The sequence below is a fragment of the Rhamphochromis sp. 'chilingali' genome (assembly GCF_963969265.1).
Source record: "Rhamphochromis sp. 'chilingali' genome assembly, chromosome: 8".
Lineage (NCBI taxonomy): Eukaryota > Metazoa > Chordata > Actinopteri > Cichliformes > Cichlidae > Rhamphochromis > Rhamphochromis sp. 'chilingali'.
The window spans coordinates 34,381,342-34,405,622 of record NC_137935.1 but is presented as its reverse complement, the minus strand read 5'-3'; the positions used below and the strand labels follow the sequence as shown (position 1 = coordinate 34,405,622).

Here is a 24,281-nt window from a genome sequence, read left to right as displayed (position 1 = left end):
TAGAGGCGCATTTCTCACTCATATACTTTCCATATTTGGCCATTTTAAACTGAACCAAAATGAAAGGACTTTAGTGATAGTGGTATATTTGATATATTTTATAGCAATACAGTTGAAGTTCTCAGGGAAAGAAGATTTTTTTGTTGCCTCTGCTGCTTTTAAATATCATAATCATGTTAAAATCCTCCAAAAACAATATCTTCTCAGCATCCCATATTTATTTTGCTCATAATTAATAGTCTCTCTCTCACACTGAGTGGGTGTACATGAGAAATGGTGCAGAAGTAAGCCTTCGAATCCTCCTAATGCAAAAGTCACTGGAGAAGAAGCTGATTAAATAAACGAAAAAAGTTTCTCGAGGTTTAAATCGAACTTTGGTGTTCTTACTAAGGTCTCCGAGCTGGACATGTCCCAGCACGTACAGGCCGCTCTTCTTGATGTCGTTGATGAAGGTGATGAGGCCCACGCTACTGCGAGGGTTGGAAACCATGAGCAGGATCTGAGGTCTCCAGAATTTGACGTGGTCCTTCCTCACGTCCAGCATTAGCAAATACTTACGCACCTAAAGGTTGAAGAGAGACATGTAAGCAGAGCTGTTGGAGAATCTGTGCGTTTTTAACCCCATAAACTCCTACTTCACTAAACCTGCATTCCACAGAAGCCTCTAGTTTGACTTTCACTAAATCTGAGTTGTATCTGCAGCTGTCTCATGCTCAAGTCCATTTGAGTCCCACCAAAATAAATATCCAGATGTGACTGAACTTGCAATGACCTAAATTTTAGTTTTTTCACTTAATGTTAATTTCCATAATATTTGATATTGTGCAGGGGAAAAAAAACAACACTTCAAGCTGAAATTGCCAATATACAGTGGGGCAAAAAAGTATTTAGTCAGCCACCGATTGTGCAAGTTCCCCCACTTAAAATGATGACAGAGGTCAGTAATTTGCACCAGAGGTACACTTCAACTGTGAGAGACAGAATGTGAAAAAAAAAATCCATGAATCCACATGGTAGGATTTGTAAAGAATTTATTCGTAAATCAGGGTGGAAAATAAGTATTTGGTCAATAACAAAAATACAACTCAATACTTTGTAACATAACCTTTGTTGGCAATAACAGAGGTCAAACGTTTACTATAGGTCTTTACCAGGTTTGCACACACAGTAGCTGGTATTTTGGCCCATTCCTCCATGCAGATCTTCTCGAGAGCAGTGATGTTTTGGGGCTGTCGCCGAGCAACACGGACTTTCAACTCCCGCCACAGATTTTCTATGGGGTTGAGGTCTGGAGACTGGCTAGGCCACTCCAGGACTTTCAAATGCTTCTTACGGAGCCACTCCTTTGTTGCCCGGGCGGTGTGTTTTGGATCATTGTCATGTTGGAAGACCCAGCCTCGTTTCATCTTCAAAGTTCTCACTGATGGAAGGAGGTTTTGGCTCAAAATCTCACGATACATGGCCCCATTCATTCTGTCCTTAACACGGATCAGTCGTCCTGTCCCCTTGGCAGAAAAACAGCCCCATAGCATGATGTTTCCACCCCCATGCTTCACAGTAGGTATGGTGTTCTTGGGATGCAACTCAGTATTCTTCTTCCTCCAAACACGACGAGTTGAGTTTATACCAAAAAGTTCTACTTTGGTTTCATCTGACCACATGACATTCTCCCAATCCTCTGCTGTATCATCCATGTGCTCTCTGGCAAACTTCAGACGGGCCTGGACATGCACTGGCTTCAGCAGCGGAACACGTCTGGCACTGCGGGATTTGATTCCCTGCCGTTGTAGTGTGTTACTGATGGTGGCCTTTGTTACTTTGGTCCCAGCTCTCTGCAGGACATTCACCAGGTCCCCCCGTGTGGTTCTGGGATCTTTGCTCACCGTTCTCATGATCATTTTGACCCCACGGGATGAGATCTTGCGTGGAGCCCCAGATCGAGGGAGATTATCAGTGGTCTTGTATGTCTTCCATTTTCTGATGATTGCTCCCACAGTTGATTTTTTCACACCAAGCTGCTTGCCTATTGTAGATTCACTCTTCCCAGTCTGGTGCAGGTCTACAATACTTTTCCTGGTGTCCTTCGAAAGCTCTTTGGTCTTGGCCATGGCGGAGTTTGGAGTCTGACTGTTTGAGGCTGTGGACAGGTGTCTTTTATACAGATGATGAGTTCAAACAGGTGCCATTCATACAGGTAACGAGTGGGGGACAGAAAAGCTTCTTACAGAAGACGTTACAGGTCTGTGAGAGCCAGAGATTTTCCTTGTTTGAGGTGACCAAATACTTATTTTCCACCCTGATTTACGAATAAATTCTTTACAAATCCTACCATGTGGATTCATGGATTTTTTTTTCACATTCTGTCTCTCACAGTTGAAGTGTACCTCTGGTGCAAATTACTGACCTCTGTCATCATTTTAAGTGGGGGAACTTGCACAATCGGTGGCTGACTAAATACTTTTTTGCCCCACTGTATGTGTTTTGCTCACTTTTCTGTGTCTGTTTTTTTTGGCATCAAGGAAAATTGACTTTTATTGGTCCTGAGATTTAGCATGAGGTACATTAAGGAAGGTTTCAGAAACTATGAATTTCATTCCTCTACCATCTGTACAGGCAGTCATCTTTAGAAAGATTTTTTAGCAACTTCTTCAACAACAGAAGCCCGCTTTCTTCTAAAGCAGTGCTTCCCAAACCTTTTTTTACTGGGCCCCCCTTTGTTTTACAAGAAAAATATTCTCCCCCCTTGCGCGCGCACACACGCACAAACACATCCTCCAACCACACACACCCATATTTTGCCCCATTGCAGTTTATTTCACACCTCAAACATTTAGTAAACAATTAAGCAAATACAAGTAATCTGCAGGTAGTAAGAAAATAAACTACTAACTCTTTTACGCTGCGTCTGCACGTGATTTTGAAAACGCAGCTGTTTCGTCCACATGTAAACAGCGTTTGGAATCACCGAAAACTGAGATTTTTTAAAACTCCTTTTTTGGGTTTATATGTGGACGAGGAATACGGAGTTCGTCACGCAACGTTTTCCACGTCACGCTGTGCGCCACGTTATTGTTTACATGAGATGAATTGCAGAATGGCAGATAGTCAGATTAACAGTATTTTGTCTCTATCTTCAGGTTTTATACGCTTACATACACACATGCAGTTACTGTCCCTCCATTTAGAATTCAGAGGCGTCACTGTGTAATTATTTTACATGTACTTGTTTTTTTCCTGTGTATTAATATTCAACATTGCTATCAATACATTTTTCAAAAAATGCCTGTGCAGGTGAAACCAAAGGGAAGATATGCTTCACCAGATTTTCTAGTCTTTGGCTTAGAATGAAGTTGGTTTGGAAACATATTCAGCGATGCGATGCTTCATCTCCTGCTTTGCGTTTGTGTCGGAGCCCCGTGCTAGCAGTGTCCAAGCGTTGTTTTTTTTTCCCCTTTTCATGCTGCGCCCCCCCTGCAATGGGGCCCCACACTTTGGGAAGGTCTGTTCTACAGCTTGTAGCAGTGACCAGTGATGAAGTTCCCACAGGACCAGGGATCCCAGTTCAACTAAAGCCTGATCCACACATGTCCCTGTACCAGACACTGCCATGGTTTTGTTGCCATGGATGAGAGGTAGATAAAGTATTTATAGTGTATAGAATAAAGTACTCTATAAATGTATGGTGGAAGTGGTCTCTAAAACTAGAAAAAGGCTATATAACCACTAGTCCAGATCCATTCATTGAATAATAATAATAATAATAATAATGGATTGGATTTATATAGCGCTTTTCAAGGCACCCAAAGCGCTTTACAATGCCACTATTCATTCACTCTCACATTCACACACTGGTGGAGGCAAGCTACGGTTGTAGCCACAGCTGCCCTGGGGCAGACTGACAGAAGCGAGGCTGCCATATCGCGCCATCGGCCCCTCTGGCCAACACCAGTAGGCGGTAGGGTAAAGTGTCTTGCCCAAGGACACAATGACCAGGACAGAGAGTCCGGGGATCGAACCGGCAACCTTCTGGTTACAGATACGCTTCCCAACCCCCTGAGCCACGGCCGCCCAAGTATAGAATAGTCAGACATGTTAAGATGTTTATATGCATGTATAGATTAGAGATGGACCGATCCGATATTACGTATCGGTATCGGTCCGATACTGACCTAAATTACTGGATCGGATATCGGAGAAAAATAAAAAATGTAATCCGATCCATTAAATATCACGAAAGCACCTCACAAAACTTGCAACACGCCGTAACCCACCTCAGAACGTTAGCACGTCGGAGCAGTATGCATCACGTGATAGAGCGGCTGTGGCATGCAGGACCTGTGGTGGTCTGGATAGCATGTGGAGCTTCGCTAGCAACCCGGCATTTCATCTCCGACAAAGTTATCCCCGAGAGAAGTAAAGCAAGTGTGTAAGTCCATCTCTGAATGTTTGTAAAGCATTCCTGCGTTAAGCTTAACAAGCGATATATGGAGCGACTTCCTCCTCTTGCTGCTACTTCAATCATGAAACTGCTTAATGATCAGCTGATCGGCTTTTCTGTCGCGAGTCCGTGTCTCTTGTTTGTTTTTGGCCCACTTTGCACCAGAAAGAGCAAACCAGCGGTTGAACAACAGCAGCACGTTTAAGCTTGATCAGCTGCTGTTAGAATTTATTTAATATTACTTTCTACTCGAGGATCTTTTTCTACGTAGCTGACGCTGGTAACTGTGCAGGGGCGGATCTAGCAAAGTTTAGCCAGGGGGGCCGATAGGGCATTAACAGGGAAAAGGGGGCACAAAGACATACTTTTCTTTCTTATTCTCATTTAAAATGTCGAGCTTTTAATAAATAATTATCTGACACCCAAAGTTTTAATTTGATGTAAAATGAATAGAAGTCAATTACTGTATATAGTGACTATTAAGTCTAATATACCCTAGTAAGCTATAGTACTTTTTCCTTTGGGAAGGTACCATCTGTGCAGTCTGCAATTTTGTTGAAGAAAGATGTTGAATCTATTTAATATTTTAATATATTGAAAAAAATAATTGATTTCTGTGCATTTTTTTTCACACTGCATCAAATTAAGGTTGATTACGTCGATTAAGCATCATGAGGTGGAGCGTGAGGGGTGGTTCCCTATTTTTTATTTATTTATTTTTGTTGTTGCTGGGAGTTGGAACCCTATTAGTTAGGTTGCTTAATATTTCTGCTAAGTACTCTTTAAAATACCAGAATAGGGAGGATGGTGTAGGTTTAAGTTTATTAGATTGATCAGTATTGCTGAACTATGAAATATTTTTTTTTGCATACAGGTATAACAGAATAGCTTTAGTGTAGTTGTTGTTTTAAACTTGAGTATGAACTTATACAAAATGCAGCAAGATATTTAAAAAAACAGTTTTGTTGATTAAAAAACACTATATCGGATTCATATCGGTATCGGCAGATATCCAAATTTATGATATCGGTATCGGACATAAAAAAGTGGTATCGTGCCATCTCTAGTATAGATGTGTGTCATTCAGACTGTTACTGTGAAAAATGTGCCCATGTGCTGCTGCTTATGAATGTACACTTAAATGCCAGAGTGTATTAGAATTATATATATTATATATATTATTATATTTTACAATGCAAGCAATCATGCAGCCATCATCAGGATTCACGTTGATAAAATTGGCTCAAGGTACCATTAAGGAAATGCAGCTGAGTAGAACCAAACATTAGGACTAAACAGCAATGATTAACGCTGACTACATATTGATCATTAACTCTGATGACATGTTAAAGCTGCATCCTACGCAGCCCAATTTATCTCTATGATAGAAAATGGTAATGGACAATTCCATGCTTTTCTTCAGACTTTTTGGAGTTTTGAGTGTTAAAACCAAGGAGCAATTTCAGGGCTGAAAAGGAAAATGTGACAAGACTGCTGTTCCTCTACTGACCAATTGGGGCTGGCTGAAAAAGCAAAGACATTCCAGTCACTGCCCAACTTCACAGCATTAAATAGAAATGATTACACTCTGATTAAAAAAAAGAAAGAAAGGAAGAAATATTTGGGTCTGTACAGATATCATCACCTTCAAAAAGTATAAGGTGGGTGAATTTTCTTTCTATGTATTTGGACACCAACAAAGCCTGAAGGAAGGACTGGTGTACTCTAATTATCTGACAAATATTATGGACTGGTATGCGGTACAACAAATGAAAAATGTTTGTGCTTCAGTTCTGGTGAGTGAAGTTATAGTATTTTATTATCTGTTACTTAACACTAATTAGCACATACACATCTATGTATTTTGAACCTGTCAAGGTTATGGATGCACCTAATAAACCAATCTTGCCAACATTAGTGGATAACTTAAAACTAGGGACGTGTGTGACCAGTTGACCACGCTATTGTCACTAGTCAGTACCAGACGTATTGGCATTTAATCCGATTGCTATCATTTTAATTGATGCTGAAATACTTTAAATTGCTGTGTTCTAAATGTTATGCAGCGATGTGCCACCAGATGGAGCATCACTGAGAAATGAGATTGCAGGGAAATGAGCGATTTCCAAAGGGTGGAGGGGCTCTCGAAAGAGGAATTCAATAATTCGAGAGAAGTTCAGAGCAGAGTTGCTGCTCCTCCACATTGAAAGGAGACAGCTGAGGCATAAGGTTAAGATGTTTTAGCCAGGGTTGGCCTACTGGGAGGAGGCCAGGGGCTAGCCGAGGACGAGCTGGAGAGATTACATCTATTCTTACATCTGGTCTGGGAATGCCTCGATGTTCCTCCAGATAAGCTGGAGTAGGGGACTGACAAGAGTGAGGTTTCGGCTTCTCTGCTTAGGCTGCTGCCCCCGTTACCCAACTCCAGATGGGTGAAGAAAACAGGTGGATGATTTATCATTTTGTTGTTTTAGACAGTAGTTGTCATGAATCTTTGAACAGCGTTCATAATGCACCACACTTTTCAGCCGCAGTTTATCAGTTTTTCGGATATTTTTAAAATACATGGACTTTTTTTATAGTAAAGAAATCGATTTAGGAACCAGGCACATCAACTAATTCATTTCAAAACCATACACAGAACATACATTACACCCTATAAGAGATTCCAGATGAAACTACAGGATACATATCACTGTCACATATGCAATGATTCGTCACCAGGCACGTTCTTACACATGTTATGAGACTGTCCAGTTATATCCAATTTTTGGGTCTTTGTGAACTCTGTGTTATCTGAGGTGCTGGAAGTTTTTTTATATCCCCAATCCTGGTCTTTGTCTCCTCAATGATACCTCTGAAATCTCCTTAAAACAAATACAATGCAAAATGTTGTTCGCCGGATTCACATCCGCAAAGAAGAAAATTACAAAGCAATAGTTCAGTCCTGACATTTGTATGGAATCATTCTGGATACGATGTCTTATCCGTATCATTAATCTTGAACATACCACAGCAAAATTAAATAAAGCTCGACCCACGACTGTCGAAGCTTGGAAAATCTTCTCATCCAAAGTTATCTCCTGGAAGAGGCAAGAACTGGTTGTAACTGTGTGTTTTTGTGTTTTTTCTTTCCTGTCCCCATGCCTTGTGACCAATGTTTGCTTTGCTACTGCAGTTTACAGTCGTGCTGTATATGTCTGTACACCCCCAACCCTGTTGTAAATCAATAAAATGTTGATCACAAAAAAAAAGAAATCAATTTAATATCATATTTCACAAAGAGACTGTTTGTTTGAAATACGACGTGCAATGTTGATAATGTGTGACGCGAGGTGCCGCTCAGTTAAGCAGTATGATTCATTACTGAAGAATGTGATTAATGGCTTCAAATGCCTTTGTTTAGATTGATTTTGACATTTTCCATTAATCGATTCACAAATTCAGCTTGATATAATAATAATGGATTGCATTTATATAGCGCTTTGCAAGGCACCCAAAGTGCCTTACAATTCCACTATTCATTCACTCTCACATTCATACACTGGCGGAAGCAAGCTACAGTTGTAGCCACAGCTGCCCTGGGGCAGACGGACAGAAGCGAGGCTGCCATATTGCAGCCCCTCTGAGAGCCCGGGGATCGAACCGACGACCTTCCGGTTACAGAGGCGCTTCCCAACCCCCTGACCCACGGTCGCCCATATCTGAGTGTTATTTAGTTTTAGACTAGTCGGTTAGTAATTTTTTTCCCCGTTTAGTCAGCTGCCAGGAACATCTCTATTTAGCACACCACCCTCTGGTCCAAATATTCTGGCTCCAAAAAACGGACATGGCAACAGCGACTGCTGCTATTGTAGAAGTTTCAAAATGCCAATCGATGGCATAACAGTAGCTTTTATTTGCAGTCTATGGTTAAAATTGGTGTTCCTGGTATAAAAGGAAAGTTGGGGAGGAAAAAAATAGTTTGAAAACCTTTAAATACATTCAGACACTTGCAGGGTGACTATAAAACAGACAAATGGAAAACTTCACTTGAGAATATCCTAAAATAGTTAAAATGGCTTCCACTTAAAAGTACTTTCAGGGTGTGCTTCATTTTATGGACTATAATCACTCTTGTGCTGCAGCTGGAGTTTAGCCTGAAAAGGCCTCGAAAAAGCCTCTGACAATAACGACTGTCTTAACAATCCAAGTTCAGCTCAAGCTGCTGAGTTTATGTTTGTGTGTACATGACTATCAATCAAAACTTGAGGATGCAACCAGCATTATTATATCATGATTGTCACACTTGTTTTTGTTTTTTTGCTGTAAAACACACACACACACAAAACATGGTCCCAGAGGCAGCGTCCAACTGCCTCCACTCATCTAATCATCTGTCTTCCTTTATCTCTCCATTTTCCCATCTTCTCATCCATCAGACTATCATCATTTCACTGTCGCTTCGGTCTCATCCATCACTTAGTTTCTCAATCACTCAACCCCACTCCCTCCTTATATTCCTGCTTCCTTCTTTCTTTTCCCATGATACCATCAGGCTTTGGTGCCTCAGTTTGTCTTTTTCTCCTCTCACTTTCTTTCCTAAACTCTGTTGTCAGCTGCTTGTTATCTCCAATTGAGATTTTTTTGTTGCTGTTGCTGTCGTTGTAGAATGCTGTGTTTTGTTTTTGTTGCTTTGCTTCAATGTCACCCAGCTGGCAGACCGCCACACTGGTTACTACTCGAGGGTGCAGGAGCATTGGACAAGTGTATGCATGAGCTCAGTAAATGTGCATGTATGGTCTCCTCTGCTGAGCCCATCAGTATAATCATTTGCGCTCTTTGCCTGGGGAGGTTTGAAAGCTCGGAGGGCCAAGCTGAGGCTCATTTGTGAAATGAGTATTCAAAGGGTTTATGACTTACATTTTAGATATTTGGAAATAAGTGCGGATGCACTGATATAAGTACCTCGTTGTTTGCCAGCAGCCTATTGGCATTAAAGATGACATTCGCAATGGCAATGTTTATCTAGAGTGTCAAATCAATTTTGCGCTGGATAAATATTCAAACACATTGTGATTTAACAGGTCACTTAATTTTATAATGACATAACAAAACAACAACAAAAACACTGGAATTCTAACTGACTGTCAGCCAAGCTGTTTTTAAAAATATGAATTACAGCCAAAGACTGTAAACAAAAAGTGGATGTAGTTGCCAGATCTGAAAAGTGATGCAATATCATTCCCTAATGGCCAGCCCCCATGTGGGATTTGAAGATGTCTAAGATTTCTAGTAGCTTCACCTGTGGGATGAAAATCCTTTGTCACCTCGTTTGAGTTATTGTGTTCAGAGTTTTAGAAAATTTGACCTCTAACTTTAACCTTGAAGTTGAAGTCACTGAGATTAATGTACCTATGGTACTAATTTGAAAATCGTACACCACCTGGTTCTCAAATTATCACACTGATGAACTCTGGTGTCAACGGCAACAGCCCGCCCATCAGCCTTTTACAGCTGAGGGGTAAAAAGCTATGGTAGCTATTATATGGATTAAAAACTATAACAAAGGACTTTACATAATTATTATAATAATAACTACACATAGATTGAGTGTTTAATAATGGAATAGAGATTCATAGATTGACTGATGATATGTTAAAATACATTTTAAATATTATTCAACTACTGACAAAGCAGTAATATGACTGACCAGCTAAGTGCAGGTTTAAATAAACCAGTCTTCAGCCCTCATCCGTACCTATCACCACCATTCTGGTAAACAGAGCTATCAAGGGTGGCCAATTGAATTACTTGAGAGTAGCTGCTGCCTCAGTGTTGTGTCTTGTGTAAGAGAAACTGCAGAAGTGGGAGGAGATGATACTAGAAGAAAATGGGAAAAGGGGGTGGTGAGGATTTGGAGGAAAAGTGCAATAAGTTAAGTGGTTGTAATCATGTTCTGCCTCCTGACAAGCGAGTGGCAAACCCAGACACCCTCTCTGCAGCCTTGGCAATGACTCCCCCACTCGGCTGTGGGCCGTCCTGGCAACGGTGAGCTGTCTCCTTGAGAGCAACAGGCTGGCCCGCTAGAGGACATGAAGAGCTGGATGATGTAAAGCTCTGTTTGTGTGTATCAGTGTCATAAATGTAAAGAGCTTTGCGGGGGAATAGATGTAGGTGTGTGTGTGTGTGTGTCTGCTAAGCCTGATATAAAGGTGACAGATAGCTGCTGTAGGGATGACAAGGCGGCATGAGTGAGAAAAGAGAGAGGGGAAAATGTGTGTGTTTGTCTGCTAAATGCAAAATCATTGGCTGAGGAGAGGCAGCGGAGAACTGTCTGTGTTTGTATTCGTTTGTGTGTCTCTATAAACCTGATAGAATGGTTGCTTGGCAGAGGTACGGGCTCTTGTAAAGCTGAGGGGATGAGATTTTAGTTGCTATAGTAATGACAAGGCAATACTGAGTGTGTGTTTGTGTGTGTGTGTCAGACCTGGTGGAAAATGAGAGCCTGGCTGATGTAGCCCCAGCTGGAGGTGGGACTGAGGTAGTGAATCAGCAGAAGCAGCAGGAGCATGAAGGCGATGCTGGCCGAGGCGTAGATGGCATTGATGAGGAACATCATGATGGCGCAACCGATGATGCCCAATATGCATGTGTGCCAGGTGAAATAACGAAAGGTGGGCCTGGGGAGAAAACAAGGGTGGTGAAGAGAGCACCACATTAGAATATTAGCCACCCCCCCACCAGCCCTCCAGAAAAACAGACTGCAAACCTCTGAAGTCATTCAATACTGGAGGGATATTTGTGCTTTTTTTAAAAAATTGTTTTCTAACTTAATACTCATTACTATTTTCTTACTAACTAAATGGTTTTGACTCTTCTAATATTCTAAAGATGAGATATTGCTTTGCTTTCAAATCAAGCCTTGAGAAACGAGAGAAAAAACCCTGCAGGAAACAAACGCAGTTTAACTCTCTGCTCTATGCCTGTTTCTTTTTACTTGTTTCCCAAGTTCATTCAAAAGGAGACCAAGTGTGCTTGGTCTGCACTGAATGCATTCACATAATCTAAACTAAGTTCAGATGGTACTATAGGGTATAAGGTTTTTCTGAAATTACCAACCAAACAAATAAGTAGACACTTGTAAACCAACTATAGTAAACTGTTTCAGAGTATTTAAAGTTTAGTTGCATTGAAATAAAGGTGGGTGAGCTCTACAAAGTTCTGGCTGTGTAAGGGGTACAGATTTAAACTGCCAATCTCCCTTTCACAATAACTTCTATCAATAGCAGCATAGCTTTGGTTTGGCTTTTTAAAAATGCAAATACGCTTCTACTGCAGAGCCCAGTGAAATTAGATGTATGAAAAAACAGACATTGCGAAGGCCTACTTTACACTTTAAAATTGACATTTTATAAACAAGGGCAACACAAACAGACCGTCTGAAATGTCTGTAAAATTCTGAATCCCACGTAATAAACAGCATGTTCCATTTGTGCGTCGCTGTTTGATTGGACTCCTTCAGAGGATACAGTCAGACAAACCTTTTGTTAGTGACCAGCTTCCATCTCACACCTCTGAAGAAAGATTTCCCAAAATGTCAGAATGTTCTTTAAAATGAGAAGGATTTAACAAACCACCAAGGAGTTTAGTGAAACAGCAGCTGCAATGGAATGAAGATTCTCCTAACATGGCTGTACATGTACTTGGGCTGAGAAAGATAACTAAGGGAAGGCCCTACTGAATGAGTAATGTCTGGCAGGAGCAAAGAATTACATTCTCAGCCAGAATAGTACTGCTCCCATTCTCCAGTCAATTTTTATTAGCAATTAGCAGTTGCTAATTTTAGAGTTAGCAACTGCTAACTGCTGATTTAATCAGACACCAACTATGCTTTTAATACTTAAATAAATACTTTAAAGGATGTCTAATCAGCCAATCACATGACAGCCAATGAATGCGTTTAGACACGTTCACATGATGAAGACAAGCTGCTGAAGTTCAAACCGAGCATCAGAATGGGGAAGAAAGGTGATTTGAGTCAGTATTTCAGAAACTGCTGATCTACTGGGGTTTTACCACATAGCCATGTCAAGATTTGTACAGAAAATGGTCTGAAAAATAGGAACTATCCAGTGAGCAGCAGTTGTCTGGGTGAAAATGTGTTGATACAAGAGGTCAGAGAAGAATGGTTAGACTGCTTCAAGCTGATAGGAAGGCAAAAGTAACTCAAATAACCACTCGTTACAACCAAGACATGCAGAAGAGCATCTCTGAATGCACAACATGTCAAACCTTGAGGCAGATGGGCTACAGCAGCAGAAGACCACGCCAGCTGTCACTCCTGTCAGCTAAGAACAGGAAACTGAGGCTATAATTCACACAGACTCATCAAAAAGTAGAGAACAATTATTTATTTATTCATTATTGTTATATACATATATATATATTTATTTTTTTCTACTTTCTTTTACCTCCTCAGTTATTTTACTTTTCTTTTCTTTTTTTCCGTCTCCATGCTTACAAGTCCACATATGCTAGTAATTGTTTACAATTGAATCTGTATAAGCATGCTGTGTTTAAAAAAAAAAGCAAAAAAAACAAAAACAAAGAGAGAACAGAACATTAAAAAAGTAATTTTTCATAAACAACAATAAAGAGTGGATCCATCCTTCCCTGTGTCAATGGTTCAAGCTGGTGGGATATTTTCATGGGACACTTTGGGCACCTTAGTATGAACTGAGCATCATTTAAATGTCACAGCCTACCTGAATGTTGTTGCTGCTGACCATCTCCATCTCTTTATGACCACAGTGTACCATCTTTTGATGGCTAGTTCCAGCAGAATATCACATTTTTATCATAAAGCTCAAATCATCTCAAACTTGAAAATAAGATCACTGTATTCAAATACACTCCACAGTGACCAAATGTCAATCCACAGGAGCACTTTTGGGATGTGGTGGACATCTGCCTGATCCAGTCATACCAAAATGATCCAAAATCTCTCAGGTGTGTCCAGTACCTTCTTGAATCTGTGTCATGATAAATTATGGGAGTTCTGAAAGCAAAAGGGGTTCAAACCTGCTACTGGCAAAGTGTAATGAAGAGTGTATATGCTGTGAAGTAAAATCTCAGGCCTCAGACTGCTTGATAATTGTTGCGATCTTCTGCTTTGCCTAGTGTATAGTTGTGCTACTTACCATGGATTCTTTAAGTATATATCGTATCAAAGAAGATAAAAACTGGGAAAGAGCCATCTGGAAACTGGACACATTTTTACCACTGCTAAGGGAATCTTTTATACAGCTGCTACGGCCATAAAAGAATTTAATTTGTCTGAGTTTCACTGGAGAATTTCAGTGACACGTGAATTCCCACTTGCTGAGACTTTTGTACTTTCACAGACATGAAATACATGAATGCTTACCAGTTGTTTGGAAAACACTAACATCTAAAGTATGAATTTTATAGAAATCAACTACACAAAATTTACAGGGAATAAATTGTGCTCCTTAGGGTTTATCACCAAGGTCTTTATGCAACTATCTTAGCTTTTGACATCATAACATTTTAATTTCTGCCTCTCATTACCTCGGTTCTGTGTTCCTACCTGATGCTCCAACAGCTTGAGATGCAAATTTCTTGGGGGCAATATACTATTATCTGTCCTTGATTATACTACCTTAATTAAGTCAGGTTAAATTACTTGGCTAAGTAAACCTCATAATGAAAAATCTTCAATCAATATCTATATTTTAGAAATTATGCCAACTTAATATCTGCCATAATTTTGCTAAAGTGTTTTTTAAAGATTTTTTTTTTTAACCAAAAGTGATGTCTCACTCTCAATGTTAGACAAACCATAATTAAACATCAGAGTCATTCCCTAATGTGTGACTTCACAGCAGCATCAAAACTAATGTGGCGTTAATGCTGTGACAAGATCAATTAAAACAAACAGCACACATAGATAATAGGCTGCTGCTGCTTACTGCTTTAGACCTTTCAGTGTTTGTGTGATCGGGCATAAATTCTTATATGAATGCATGAATGCATAAGGACACATTAGCTGGCTTCCATCCACAAATACTTGCATGAATTTTTGTACTAGTTTTAAGTGGAAATGAGTTGGAGGGTCATGGAGTTGGGAACTGCACAGAGGATGGAAATGCTCATATTTTTGGAGGAGCATGTAACTGACCTCGATTTCCCTGCAATAACTGAAGCTGTGCGGATAAACAGCCATTAAAATAGTCCCAGCTGTAATTACACAAAGCAGCTCAAATGACCGGCGGGCTTCCTTCCTGGATTCACTTACAGATTTAGACTCTTTGTAAGAGACAAAAGCAACAACTGCTGAACACAACGATGCAGCGAAGTGCTAAAGTACGGAGAGAAGGGCAGGGGGGTGGGCCCACCAGAAAGCTAAATTAAAAGAGAAGACAAACACAGAGCTCAACTGAAAGAAGCAGCCATGAGGTAGTCATTAGTCTTTCTGTTGGTCAAGCTGTTAAAGGCAAAGGAGCAAAGCGAAATGTGTGCAAGTCTAAGATTAAAAACCTGAAAGTGAAATCTTTCAAAGCCAAAAATTGCTAAGGCAAAAATTTTCTTAGTACTGGCTCAATAATGACAGTTTTTAACTGTGTAACTGAGTCAGTAGATCCAGCCTATTTGCCAGAAATACTCGTGACTAAAACACTAGTAACATAAGCCCAATTTATGAGCGGGATTTACAACAGCCGACAAATGAAAATTTAAAAAGCAGAAGTAGAACAGATGGAAGAAACATCCTTCAGTTTTGTTCACCAGAAACAACTTCTCCGTTGGAAACACTCCAAACAGCTGATCCAGGGGTAGAGGGTAAGCGAGTAAATAAATAACTTGACATAACTAATTTTAGGGAAAGATGTTTATGGTTTTTGTCATGAGGTGCACATCAGGTTGGTGAGAACAGAAATAATGAAACGCTCAACGTCACACCAGCTGAGTTGCAGTTTGTGGAGTTTATATGATTAACATAATTTGGGTTAATGATTAAAACTATAAAGTTATAGCTTGGAATAGAATAGAATAGAATAGAATAGAATAGAATAATCCTTTAATTGTCCCACAAGGGGAAATTTGGTATAAAAAAAGAAAAAAGGACTCTGTGTTGACACTGCCAGCTCGGAGTGGCGCCGGAAGAATCTTGGACTTGCTTAGTGTTGTATTATATTGGAAGTAATACTTACAGATTAACATATCAGGAATAATGGAATAAGTTTGTAGTTTAATTTCTTGTGCTTAAAATGTATACTTTTATTTTGATAGTCTGGCAGAGACAGGAAGTTAGGCGAGTTCAGAGTGGAGCCACACAGTTTTTTGACCTCTAAATCTCTGCATCCATTTTAACTGAACTTTGTAAGCCTTCGATAATTCCGGATTCAGTTACTGTGTACCTGTTTTGGACATTTTTGGATAAGGAAAGATTTTTGGATAAGAAAAAAAGGGACTAAGTGGAGAGTCGAGCTAAGGCTTCATTCACTGGAAAGCGACACATACTATTCTCAGAAGCATTTAAAAGAGCAATGAAATAACATGGGGAACTGAAACTCACACCGAATTTGATGGATGGCTGGTTAGCAACTGTTTAAGTTACAAAAACGCTGGTTTCATTAGAGTTTAATGACTAACACTTTAGGGAAAGTTAAGCCTCCATTTTGAAGACGAAACAGTAAAACACTTGAACTTGCTGGAGGACGGTATCTTCTTAATATTTCAGCTCCCTCCTAGCTTGTTCCCAGTGTTGTACCATACAGGCCTTCTGTCTTCAAACTTTGCTTTTATTTCCTCTTGACCTGATCACTTCAGCATCAGCGTTGCCCACAATTGTCTCATCTAATCCTTCTCTTCATCTCATCGAAGAGTTGGTGTAATTACGATAAAAGCTTGCCCACCCGGTCTGCCTCCCCCCTTTACCATCAGCGACGACGGTCCCCTCGTACACTCACCTCGCACGCTCCCCTTTCTCCCCGCCTCACTTGTTCTCAAGCAACTGATGTCACTTAGCTGACACAGCAAAATGCTGCCAATCAAATCCCCAGAGACATTAAAAAACGCAGAATGATGAAGACAGAGAGAGAGAGAGAGGGAGAGAGGGCCAGGCTTTAGCCAAAAGACACGTCATAATTGAGAAGTAGGGACAGAAATGTTATCCTTCCTCACATACACTCCCAAGGGGAGGCGAGAAGAAGATGCCAGATTCTTTAAGTAAGAGGTCAGTGAGTTTGAGACGTTACGTCATGCAGCACCCCAACACTGGCACAACACCAGTGGGGACGGGACTGACCTTAAGAAACCTTAGATCATTTGATATTGGATCAGCCTGGTAAATTGCATCCGCTTCCTCTTAGTGCTTGATATATGAGATACCTGAGCAAAGGTTCAACCAGAAGTCAGAATATTATCTGAAAACTCTTCATGCAATTTAACAAGAGAATCATGGCAGGATAAGTTTTTTGCATCATTATTTTTCTTAAAATCTCTTCTATTTTCTTTGAAGGGAATATAGTATGTCCTGTCCTACTAAGGTTTTTCTCTTCTGCTGTTGAATACCTTCATTAGAAAACACACCGTTTTATCTTTTGTCTCTACATGTTCACGATTAGTAAGTCTGAAGTCCTATCAAAAAATATTCCCAATCAATTGCAGCTTTCATAACCTAACATCACTAGCAAAGGGGGGCCAATGACAATCTCCTGCAAACATTGGACAACACTGGTGTACAAATCTATGATTCAGCTATATTTCATAGCTGAATTTGTTTGTACTCTACAAACACATCTAGAACTTCAGATCATGCGTGTGAACAAGCTCTTCTGGTTTTCCTGTCAAATTAAACAATAATAGCATAAGCAGAAAAAATTTAGACCGTAACCTTTTATTTTAAACATATTCCAAAATACTTTATCTTATCATAAAAATAACTTCTGTCATTGTGAATACTATCGGCTAATTTACTTGGAAGTATCTCAGTCTCTATAAACATACAGTTCCAATCGATTATATTACCTCAGTTCTTCTATTAACTGCTTTTAGAAATATAAGCAGCAACTGTAAAAATGTTAAAAAAGAGTAAAGAACCAGACAAAGAGTATAAATCAGCTCTCTCTTATGTATAAAACTGTTAAATGAACTTTATACATAAAGGTCATCCAATACAAGCCCTAGGTGTTGCATTTTAAGATAAAAAAAAAAAAAAAAACAACATCCAAGGAATACAGTTGTTCTTCAGAACCAGAAAGGGTGGTCTGTAAATCCTATAGATCTTCTTACTGCCTGCACATTAGGGTCTATGGAATCTTTCAAGAATAGTGAGGTCACCTTTCAGTTGTTGATCTCTTAATCCATACATAACCTGCTCCAGAACGCAAGTTACCACTGTGATGGACCTTAATAAGATGAAAAACAAGGATTAAAGCTGAAGTCACCTTAACAAGCTCTGAATCCCCCTCATATTACAGGCCTCTGCCTTTCTGTAAGAAATCCTACACTCTGACATATGTCACAGCAAATCACTATCAGTTTCTGTCCCTGTTGTCCATACTCAGTTCTGAATCAGCAAGTCTTTTGGGTCAGGCTGATATTATGTAGTTTGAATTTGAGTACAGGAAGAGCAGATATCCTACTGTACAGTTTGGTTCCACAGGTTGAAAAGGCCGCCGAGAGAAACTAGTGATGTTGGGCTTGACTTCACAAAGTATGATACAAAGTGACGGTGTTCATGTATGAACAAATATCAGTTTAAAAAACATCTGTAAACTGAGTATCGACTATACTGAATCAGTATCATCACTAACTGAAAGGAAGCATTCAGCAGAGGAGCTCCCCTTAATGTTGTCTGAAAGCAACTTGATGAGCTTAATTGTGATCACTTTGGAATGAATTTACATAAATTAAATAAGCAACATGGAAGCTGAAATGTGTAACATAAGATCATTTTCTCTCCAGCTAATTCTGACACAAGCTATCCAAGTCATGTGGGAGTCCTGCATGTTTCTGCAATTAGAGAGCAACAGTTATTTGTAAAACAGGAGAGAGCCTTCAAATCATAATACAATAATGCTTTTGTAAATAGGTAACTGCTATGCTGATGGATTTCTAGTGCTTGGCTAGACCTGGTTTTGTACTGAGATGAGCATAATGGCCTGAACCAACAACAGGCGGAGGCACCACTTACTATTCCACTGAAGGGGTTTAGAGTCAGAGCCAGAGTGTCACGGCATTATGAAGTGTGATGTGTTCACTTGCTGATACTGAAGTGCATTTGAATGGTGATGGGATTCTGTAGCTTTGATAAAAATTGAATGAACTCCACAGTTGCTGAATATGAATGGCAATTTGCAAAAGGTTATCCACTGTACATTACAGCATCAGCCTTTCATCGAAAATTGGAGCACTTGATAAAACTCAAGATGAAACGGATCAAACATTAAAGTGTATACCTCAATATATCGTTCGCAGAAGTCTCCCTCGGACAGGATTTTATTTTCAGAGGTGGTGGGGTGTTTCCCTATTACATGCTTTTGTCTGCAATTTCAATGTCTGAAATTTTACACCCTCTCCACCCAAGGAATAATTACAGGCCGGGTTTCACACAGATTTTCACCAAACTCCCAGGTCCTCTTGCATTTAAAATCCAGCTCGGAAATCCACTTTGCATTTTAAAAATATGATTATACAGCTGCTTACTGATACTGAGTTTCATCAGCCTAGGATAGTATGGGAGCCAAAGTTAAATAAAACCAAGTGACACTAGCAAGACGGTAACATGACTCACAAACCAGCAAATAAACTTTCCACATAATATTTGCCGGCAATTGCAAAGTGTTTTAGATATACCTTTCTGAATTACTTTGTCATGGTTTGTGTTTTTTTTCCCAGCTGTTTCACCAAGGTTTATGACCAAACATACATTTTTGAATATTTCCTATTGTAGAAACTACGTTTTCTATTAATAAAAAACATGTACTGGGAATTGTGTGTACCATTCGGCCCGTATACAGGAAAAAACATGGATGTAGCCATTATGTTACCCGCTAGTTTTGGACTCACATTTTGAAGCTTGATCATTAGTGTTTCAGCCGCTGCCATATTGTTGTTTTGAAGCTTGAAGGTACCTTGCACCTTGAAAAGGTGGATGGCTAAGTTAACAGTTAATGCAAGCAAGCTTGAATGGCAAGCTGCATCCATAAACTGCATGTGTGCAAAAGCATAGACAAAGGTTATAAAACATTTTTTAACGCATCCTCAAGCAAAACCCAGAGGAACTACAGTGGTTGTTACTTCCATGCTAACTTCATCTTACTGCTCTGGAGGTTTCCAACTGATTCCCCCCTACATTGGCTCCTCCCCGTGTCCTTTCATTTGCCATATCCAAGTTAGAATCCATGAAGAAGAAGAAGAAGAAGAAGAAGAAGAAGAAGAAGAAGAAGAAGAAGAAGAAGAAGAAGAAGAAGAAGAAGAAGAAGAAGAAGAATCCTTTATTGTTATATTTGGTAACTCTCGGCACATATCAGAAGAGTCCTTCGACCTCAGCTAAGAAACACAAAAAGTGGCAAGGGTTATTTTTTCCAGCCTTCATTTGAAGAAGTTAAACAAGTTTAAACAATTATTTCCACTGGGAGTTAGATAAATGTAACACTGTGCAGGGAACAATGTTCAGGGAAAGAGCTCTTCTTGTGATATATATGGCTATGAAAGTTGATTCAGGGAGCATACTTAAAATTGAGAGTAAAAAACAGCAAATAGTGTTTTTATGCTTTGTGATTCTGTCCCCTGTTACACCTCTGTGGACCCAAATGAGACTGAGAATACAATAAAGTTTAAAATATGCCACCAGCTCTGAAATATACAAATCAAAGGCATTACATGGGCACTTCCACTTAAAGTCTGCAATATTTGTTAATTCATTATAGACTTATTAACAATATTTACTCGAGGTTTCTCCTCAATTCCCCTCCATATTAAATCCTTCCTGTATCATTTCATATGCCATAGAGTTAAATGTTGATTATTTTAAGATACTATTTAACAATTTTATAGCTGAGCAGGGGGTGGCTCTAGCTCAGGATGTAGAGCAGGTCTTCAGCTGATTGGAAGGTTGGTGGTTCGATCCCTGGCTCCCCCCCAGTCTGCATGCCAAATATCCTTGGGCAAGATACTAACCCCCACTGGCTCTCCGATGCACCCATCAGACTATGAATGTTCATGAGTGTTAGTTTGAAAGCACTGACAAGTATAGAAAACAGTGCTTGTGTGAATGGGGCGTGTTGTACAAAGCGCTTTGAGTACTCCAGGAGAGTAGAAAAGTGCTATATACGAATCAGTCCATTTACCATTTACTTTTCATGTCTCCTTTAAAACTGACAGTGTTCCTTTTCTGTAACTCCTGAAATGCAGTTTAACCACAAATGGTTGCCATAGAATTTAAGGGCAAACAGTAGAAGGTTAGTACAGGTCAGCTTTCAACACAATAAATGAAACAGTGCCCGTTGGCCTGTAAAAAAAAAAATGTTGGGCAAGTTGAGTGTAAAGCTGCTTGCCCATTTGGGCAAGTCACACCGTTTCCACCTTTTGATTCACCTAAGAAGCAAACTGACTGTTCTTCATCTCATACACATGCACACCTTCATACACCCAGTAACCTTTTGCACAATGCTTAGTCGTTTGCACATTTCTGTTGCACTGTTGTGTCTGCACTGTCTTTGCTTTGGGTTTTTTTTGCAATTTTTGCACATAGTCCTGTAGTCCTGTAGTCCTGTGCTGATTGTCTGTTATATGTCATATGTAGCACCATGGTCTTGTAGGAACACTGTGTCGTTTCACTGTGTACTCTACCACTACACATGGTTGAAATGACAATAAAGCCACTTGACTTGACTTAAAACTAAAGAAAATGTATCTGTTCATGTGCTCCCGTCTAGCTCCCAGTTGTTTTACAAAGCAACAGCTCAACTAAATTAAAAACAGACTAAAATTTGGCAGATATCTTGTAATTTGCTGAAGGCTGACAGCAGCCACCCTGTCTCTTTCTAACAGTGATACCTGCAGCTTGCAGGGGTTAGCCTGCTAACTTTAATGTATTAATTTAAAAGTGTAACTTACACACTCTTTTCTGATACAGATTTATAACATAAAACATATAGATCTAGTTCCAATTATGCTTTATTCTTGTACAATAAACTGAATTTTGTAAGGCAACTTTATATTGGACCATCACCAAGTCAGATCCCTCCATTAACAGATAATGACTCTCTAACAACCTATTTTTTCTCATTCATCCAGACCTTCCATCTGGATTTTTACACTACCCCAATCTCATTTAATAACACAGGCTGACTCATATTTGGACAAAGGACTGACCCAGCTTTTGTTTTTGGAGCTGATGGCTTGTCAATTTACACGTTATTACAAAGACGATTAAAGAGAACACAGTTGTAATTTGGGCATCACATGGCAACAAGCTGGTAAAAGTTTGTTTTTTGTCTAACTGAAGGTCACTGCATCTGTGAGTTCTATGCCTTCCATAAACACCCTTTGGCATCAATGCAGAGCACACAGTCGAGTCCTGATTCTTGGCCAGTGACCCTACCATACAGTGTGTGTGTGTGTGTGCGTGTGTGTTTTACATGCACGTGTTCATGCGCGTTTAAGCCACTAGTCCAAGTGGCTGGTGCCTGTGCAGCATCAGCAGCAGGACCACTCCACGCAGCTGGGGCCATTGCTGATAAAGCTGCGGCCAACACAAGCCTCTTCCCACAAAAACGCATAAATAAAGATAAAGCTTCAAACACACACCAATAAAGGGGAACGCAAGCAAGCGCACACATGCACTCACACATCAGTGATCAGAAAAAACAAAAAAAACAAAACAGAAAGCGTGACGGGGATGTCAGACAAACACCCAGGCTCTAAAATTGCATACCTTAACTCTCTCTGTGCAGACACATGCACACGCGCACACATATAGACACACACACACACACACACACACACACACTTAACAAGCAGGCATCTTTTCCGCTACATCATAATTGCAGCCCCCTTCCCTCCCCTACGCAACAGCAAATTTAAGGGAAAGGGAAATATTTCTGCTAAATTAGTTATGCTAATTACACAGTATTTCTCAGGGGGAGAGACAGCACTAAATGGCTTTTAATTCTTTTCGCCTGGAAAGAGATGTGGGAGAGAGCCAGACAGAGAGCACAGAGAGAGACAGCACAGAGAAAGACAAAAAAAAATTGAACGAATAAACACATAAACAACTGGCGTTCAAATTTGCCCAGTGACACAGCAACAGTGAACTAACGGAATTAACAGTGGGGGGGGGACGACACACACACATCATCTTATCAGCTCCGGAGGCCTTGGTCCCCTCGGCCAACAGAGAGGGGATAGTGGGAAAAGTTTTGAGGCTAACTTTGTGTCCTGTAGCCTTTGCCAGCGGTCACATATTGATAACGAGGCATGAGCAGATAGCACACAGCACTCTATATGGAGGGCACCAGAGGAAACACTTGGTACTGAGTGTGGCACACTCAAAGCTACTTATTCTCTCACACTCACTTTTGAGCAACCCGTTGTTCACTAAAGTATACAGTGTGTACTGGTGTCCACAGTGCACTCCTGTGGCAGTTAGCCATTGCTAATTTGGAAGAATACCGATGAAGGAATCGCAGCTTTGAAACATTTCTGCCAAAATTTAAAGTGAAAACTTTCCCCCATAGAAGACATGCTTTTGAGTGAATTTCCAAAGCTTCAGTAGCTTTTGCTGGAGCTTATTCAGAACTCTGTAGTAAGGCTATTACCAAAATAAAGAGGACATCAGCTCCATTTTAACAGAGTTTCACTGACCTCTAAGTATCCTACAGAATATAAACCTCAAATGGCCTCAGATCACGCTACATTTCTGACAGTCTGTCATGTTTATGCACCGACTCACACGCTTAGATCCTCCAGTGCTGAAATGTTGGTCGTGCAGCAGTTTCCAGAGATAAAAAGAGGAAGTAGCTTTTTTTTTTTATCTTTCTGGAATATAGCCAAACTTAAAATATTGGGGAAGCAAACTTGAATGATACTTACAAGAAGCTATTAAAGGTGCATTTTTAACTGATGTTCTTACTAAGTCGCGATTACCAAGTCTAAGAGGAGAAGCTTCAGCTAGCTTCAGTGAGCAGACAGCTACAGAGCAGATGCACAGTTTCTTCATCAGTATCAGATCAGCCTTCTGTTATTTCTCTGCATTTTTCTGCTTCTGTCTCTCTTTCGCTTCATGTCTCTGTTTCTCAGGGTCTCTGTTTATGTACATTTTATATAAAATCTTTGTTTGGATTTCTTGCCTTTTTTCATGTTAATATGCTTTTATATCCGTGAAGCTTTCTAAAACCTTTCTGTGCCATACTGACTTCATTTGACTCAGCAGGTAATATTCAGAAATGGGGATTTCAGATTGAGATTTTTAAGGTCAAACACGTTACTAAAGACACTTGCTATCTGTCTATATTTCTGCTGCTTCTTTGTAGTTATCTGAGACCTACAGAAAAATCATCAACATGCTGGCAAATAAAATTTTCTCTCACGGACACAGACTTTTAATTCTGCACTTTAAGGGCCTGGACATCAGTCTATTCAAAGCAGTTATGAACACATTCTTAGGTATTTTATAGATATGGACTTATTCTGTTGTGATTGCAGTAAATACACATTGTATGCACGCAAGAAAAAGCTGGAAAAAAACATGCCACATGCCTCTAAACAATATCACCAGAGGGATTCCTGACATATCAGTTTTTTTTATTAGTATTTGGCAAAAAGTTTAGTA

The 24,281-nt window shown here is 39.9% G+C and overlaps 1 protein-coding gene across 1 annotated transcript in view; it reads right to left on the bottom strand.

Annotated features, from left to right (window-relative positions):
- LOC308401152 (solute carrier family 12 member 9) overlaps positions 1 to 24,281 on the bottom strand; it is an 84,844-nt gene that overhangs the window by 5,591 nt on the left and 54,972 nt on the right. The window contains exons 10-11 of the mRNA XM_080889254.1: positions 10,908 to 11,100; positions 388 to 562 (exon numbers count right to left, since the gene is read on the bottom strand). Coding sequence (XP_080745380.1) covers positions 388 to 562; positions 10,908 to 11,100 — 368 coding nt within the window. The remainder of the gene's footprint in view (positions 1 to 387; positions 563 to 10,907; positions 11,101 to 24,281) is intronic.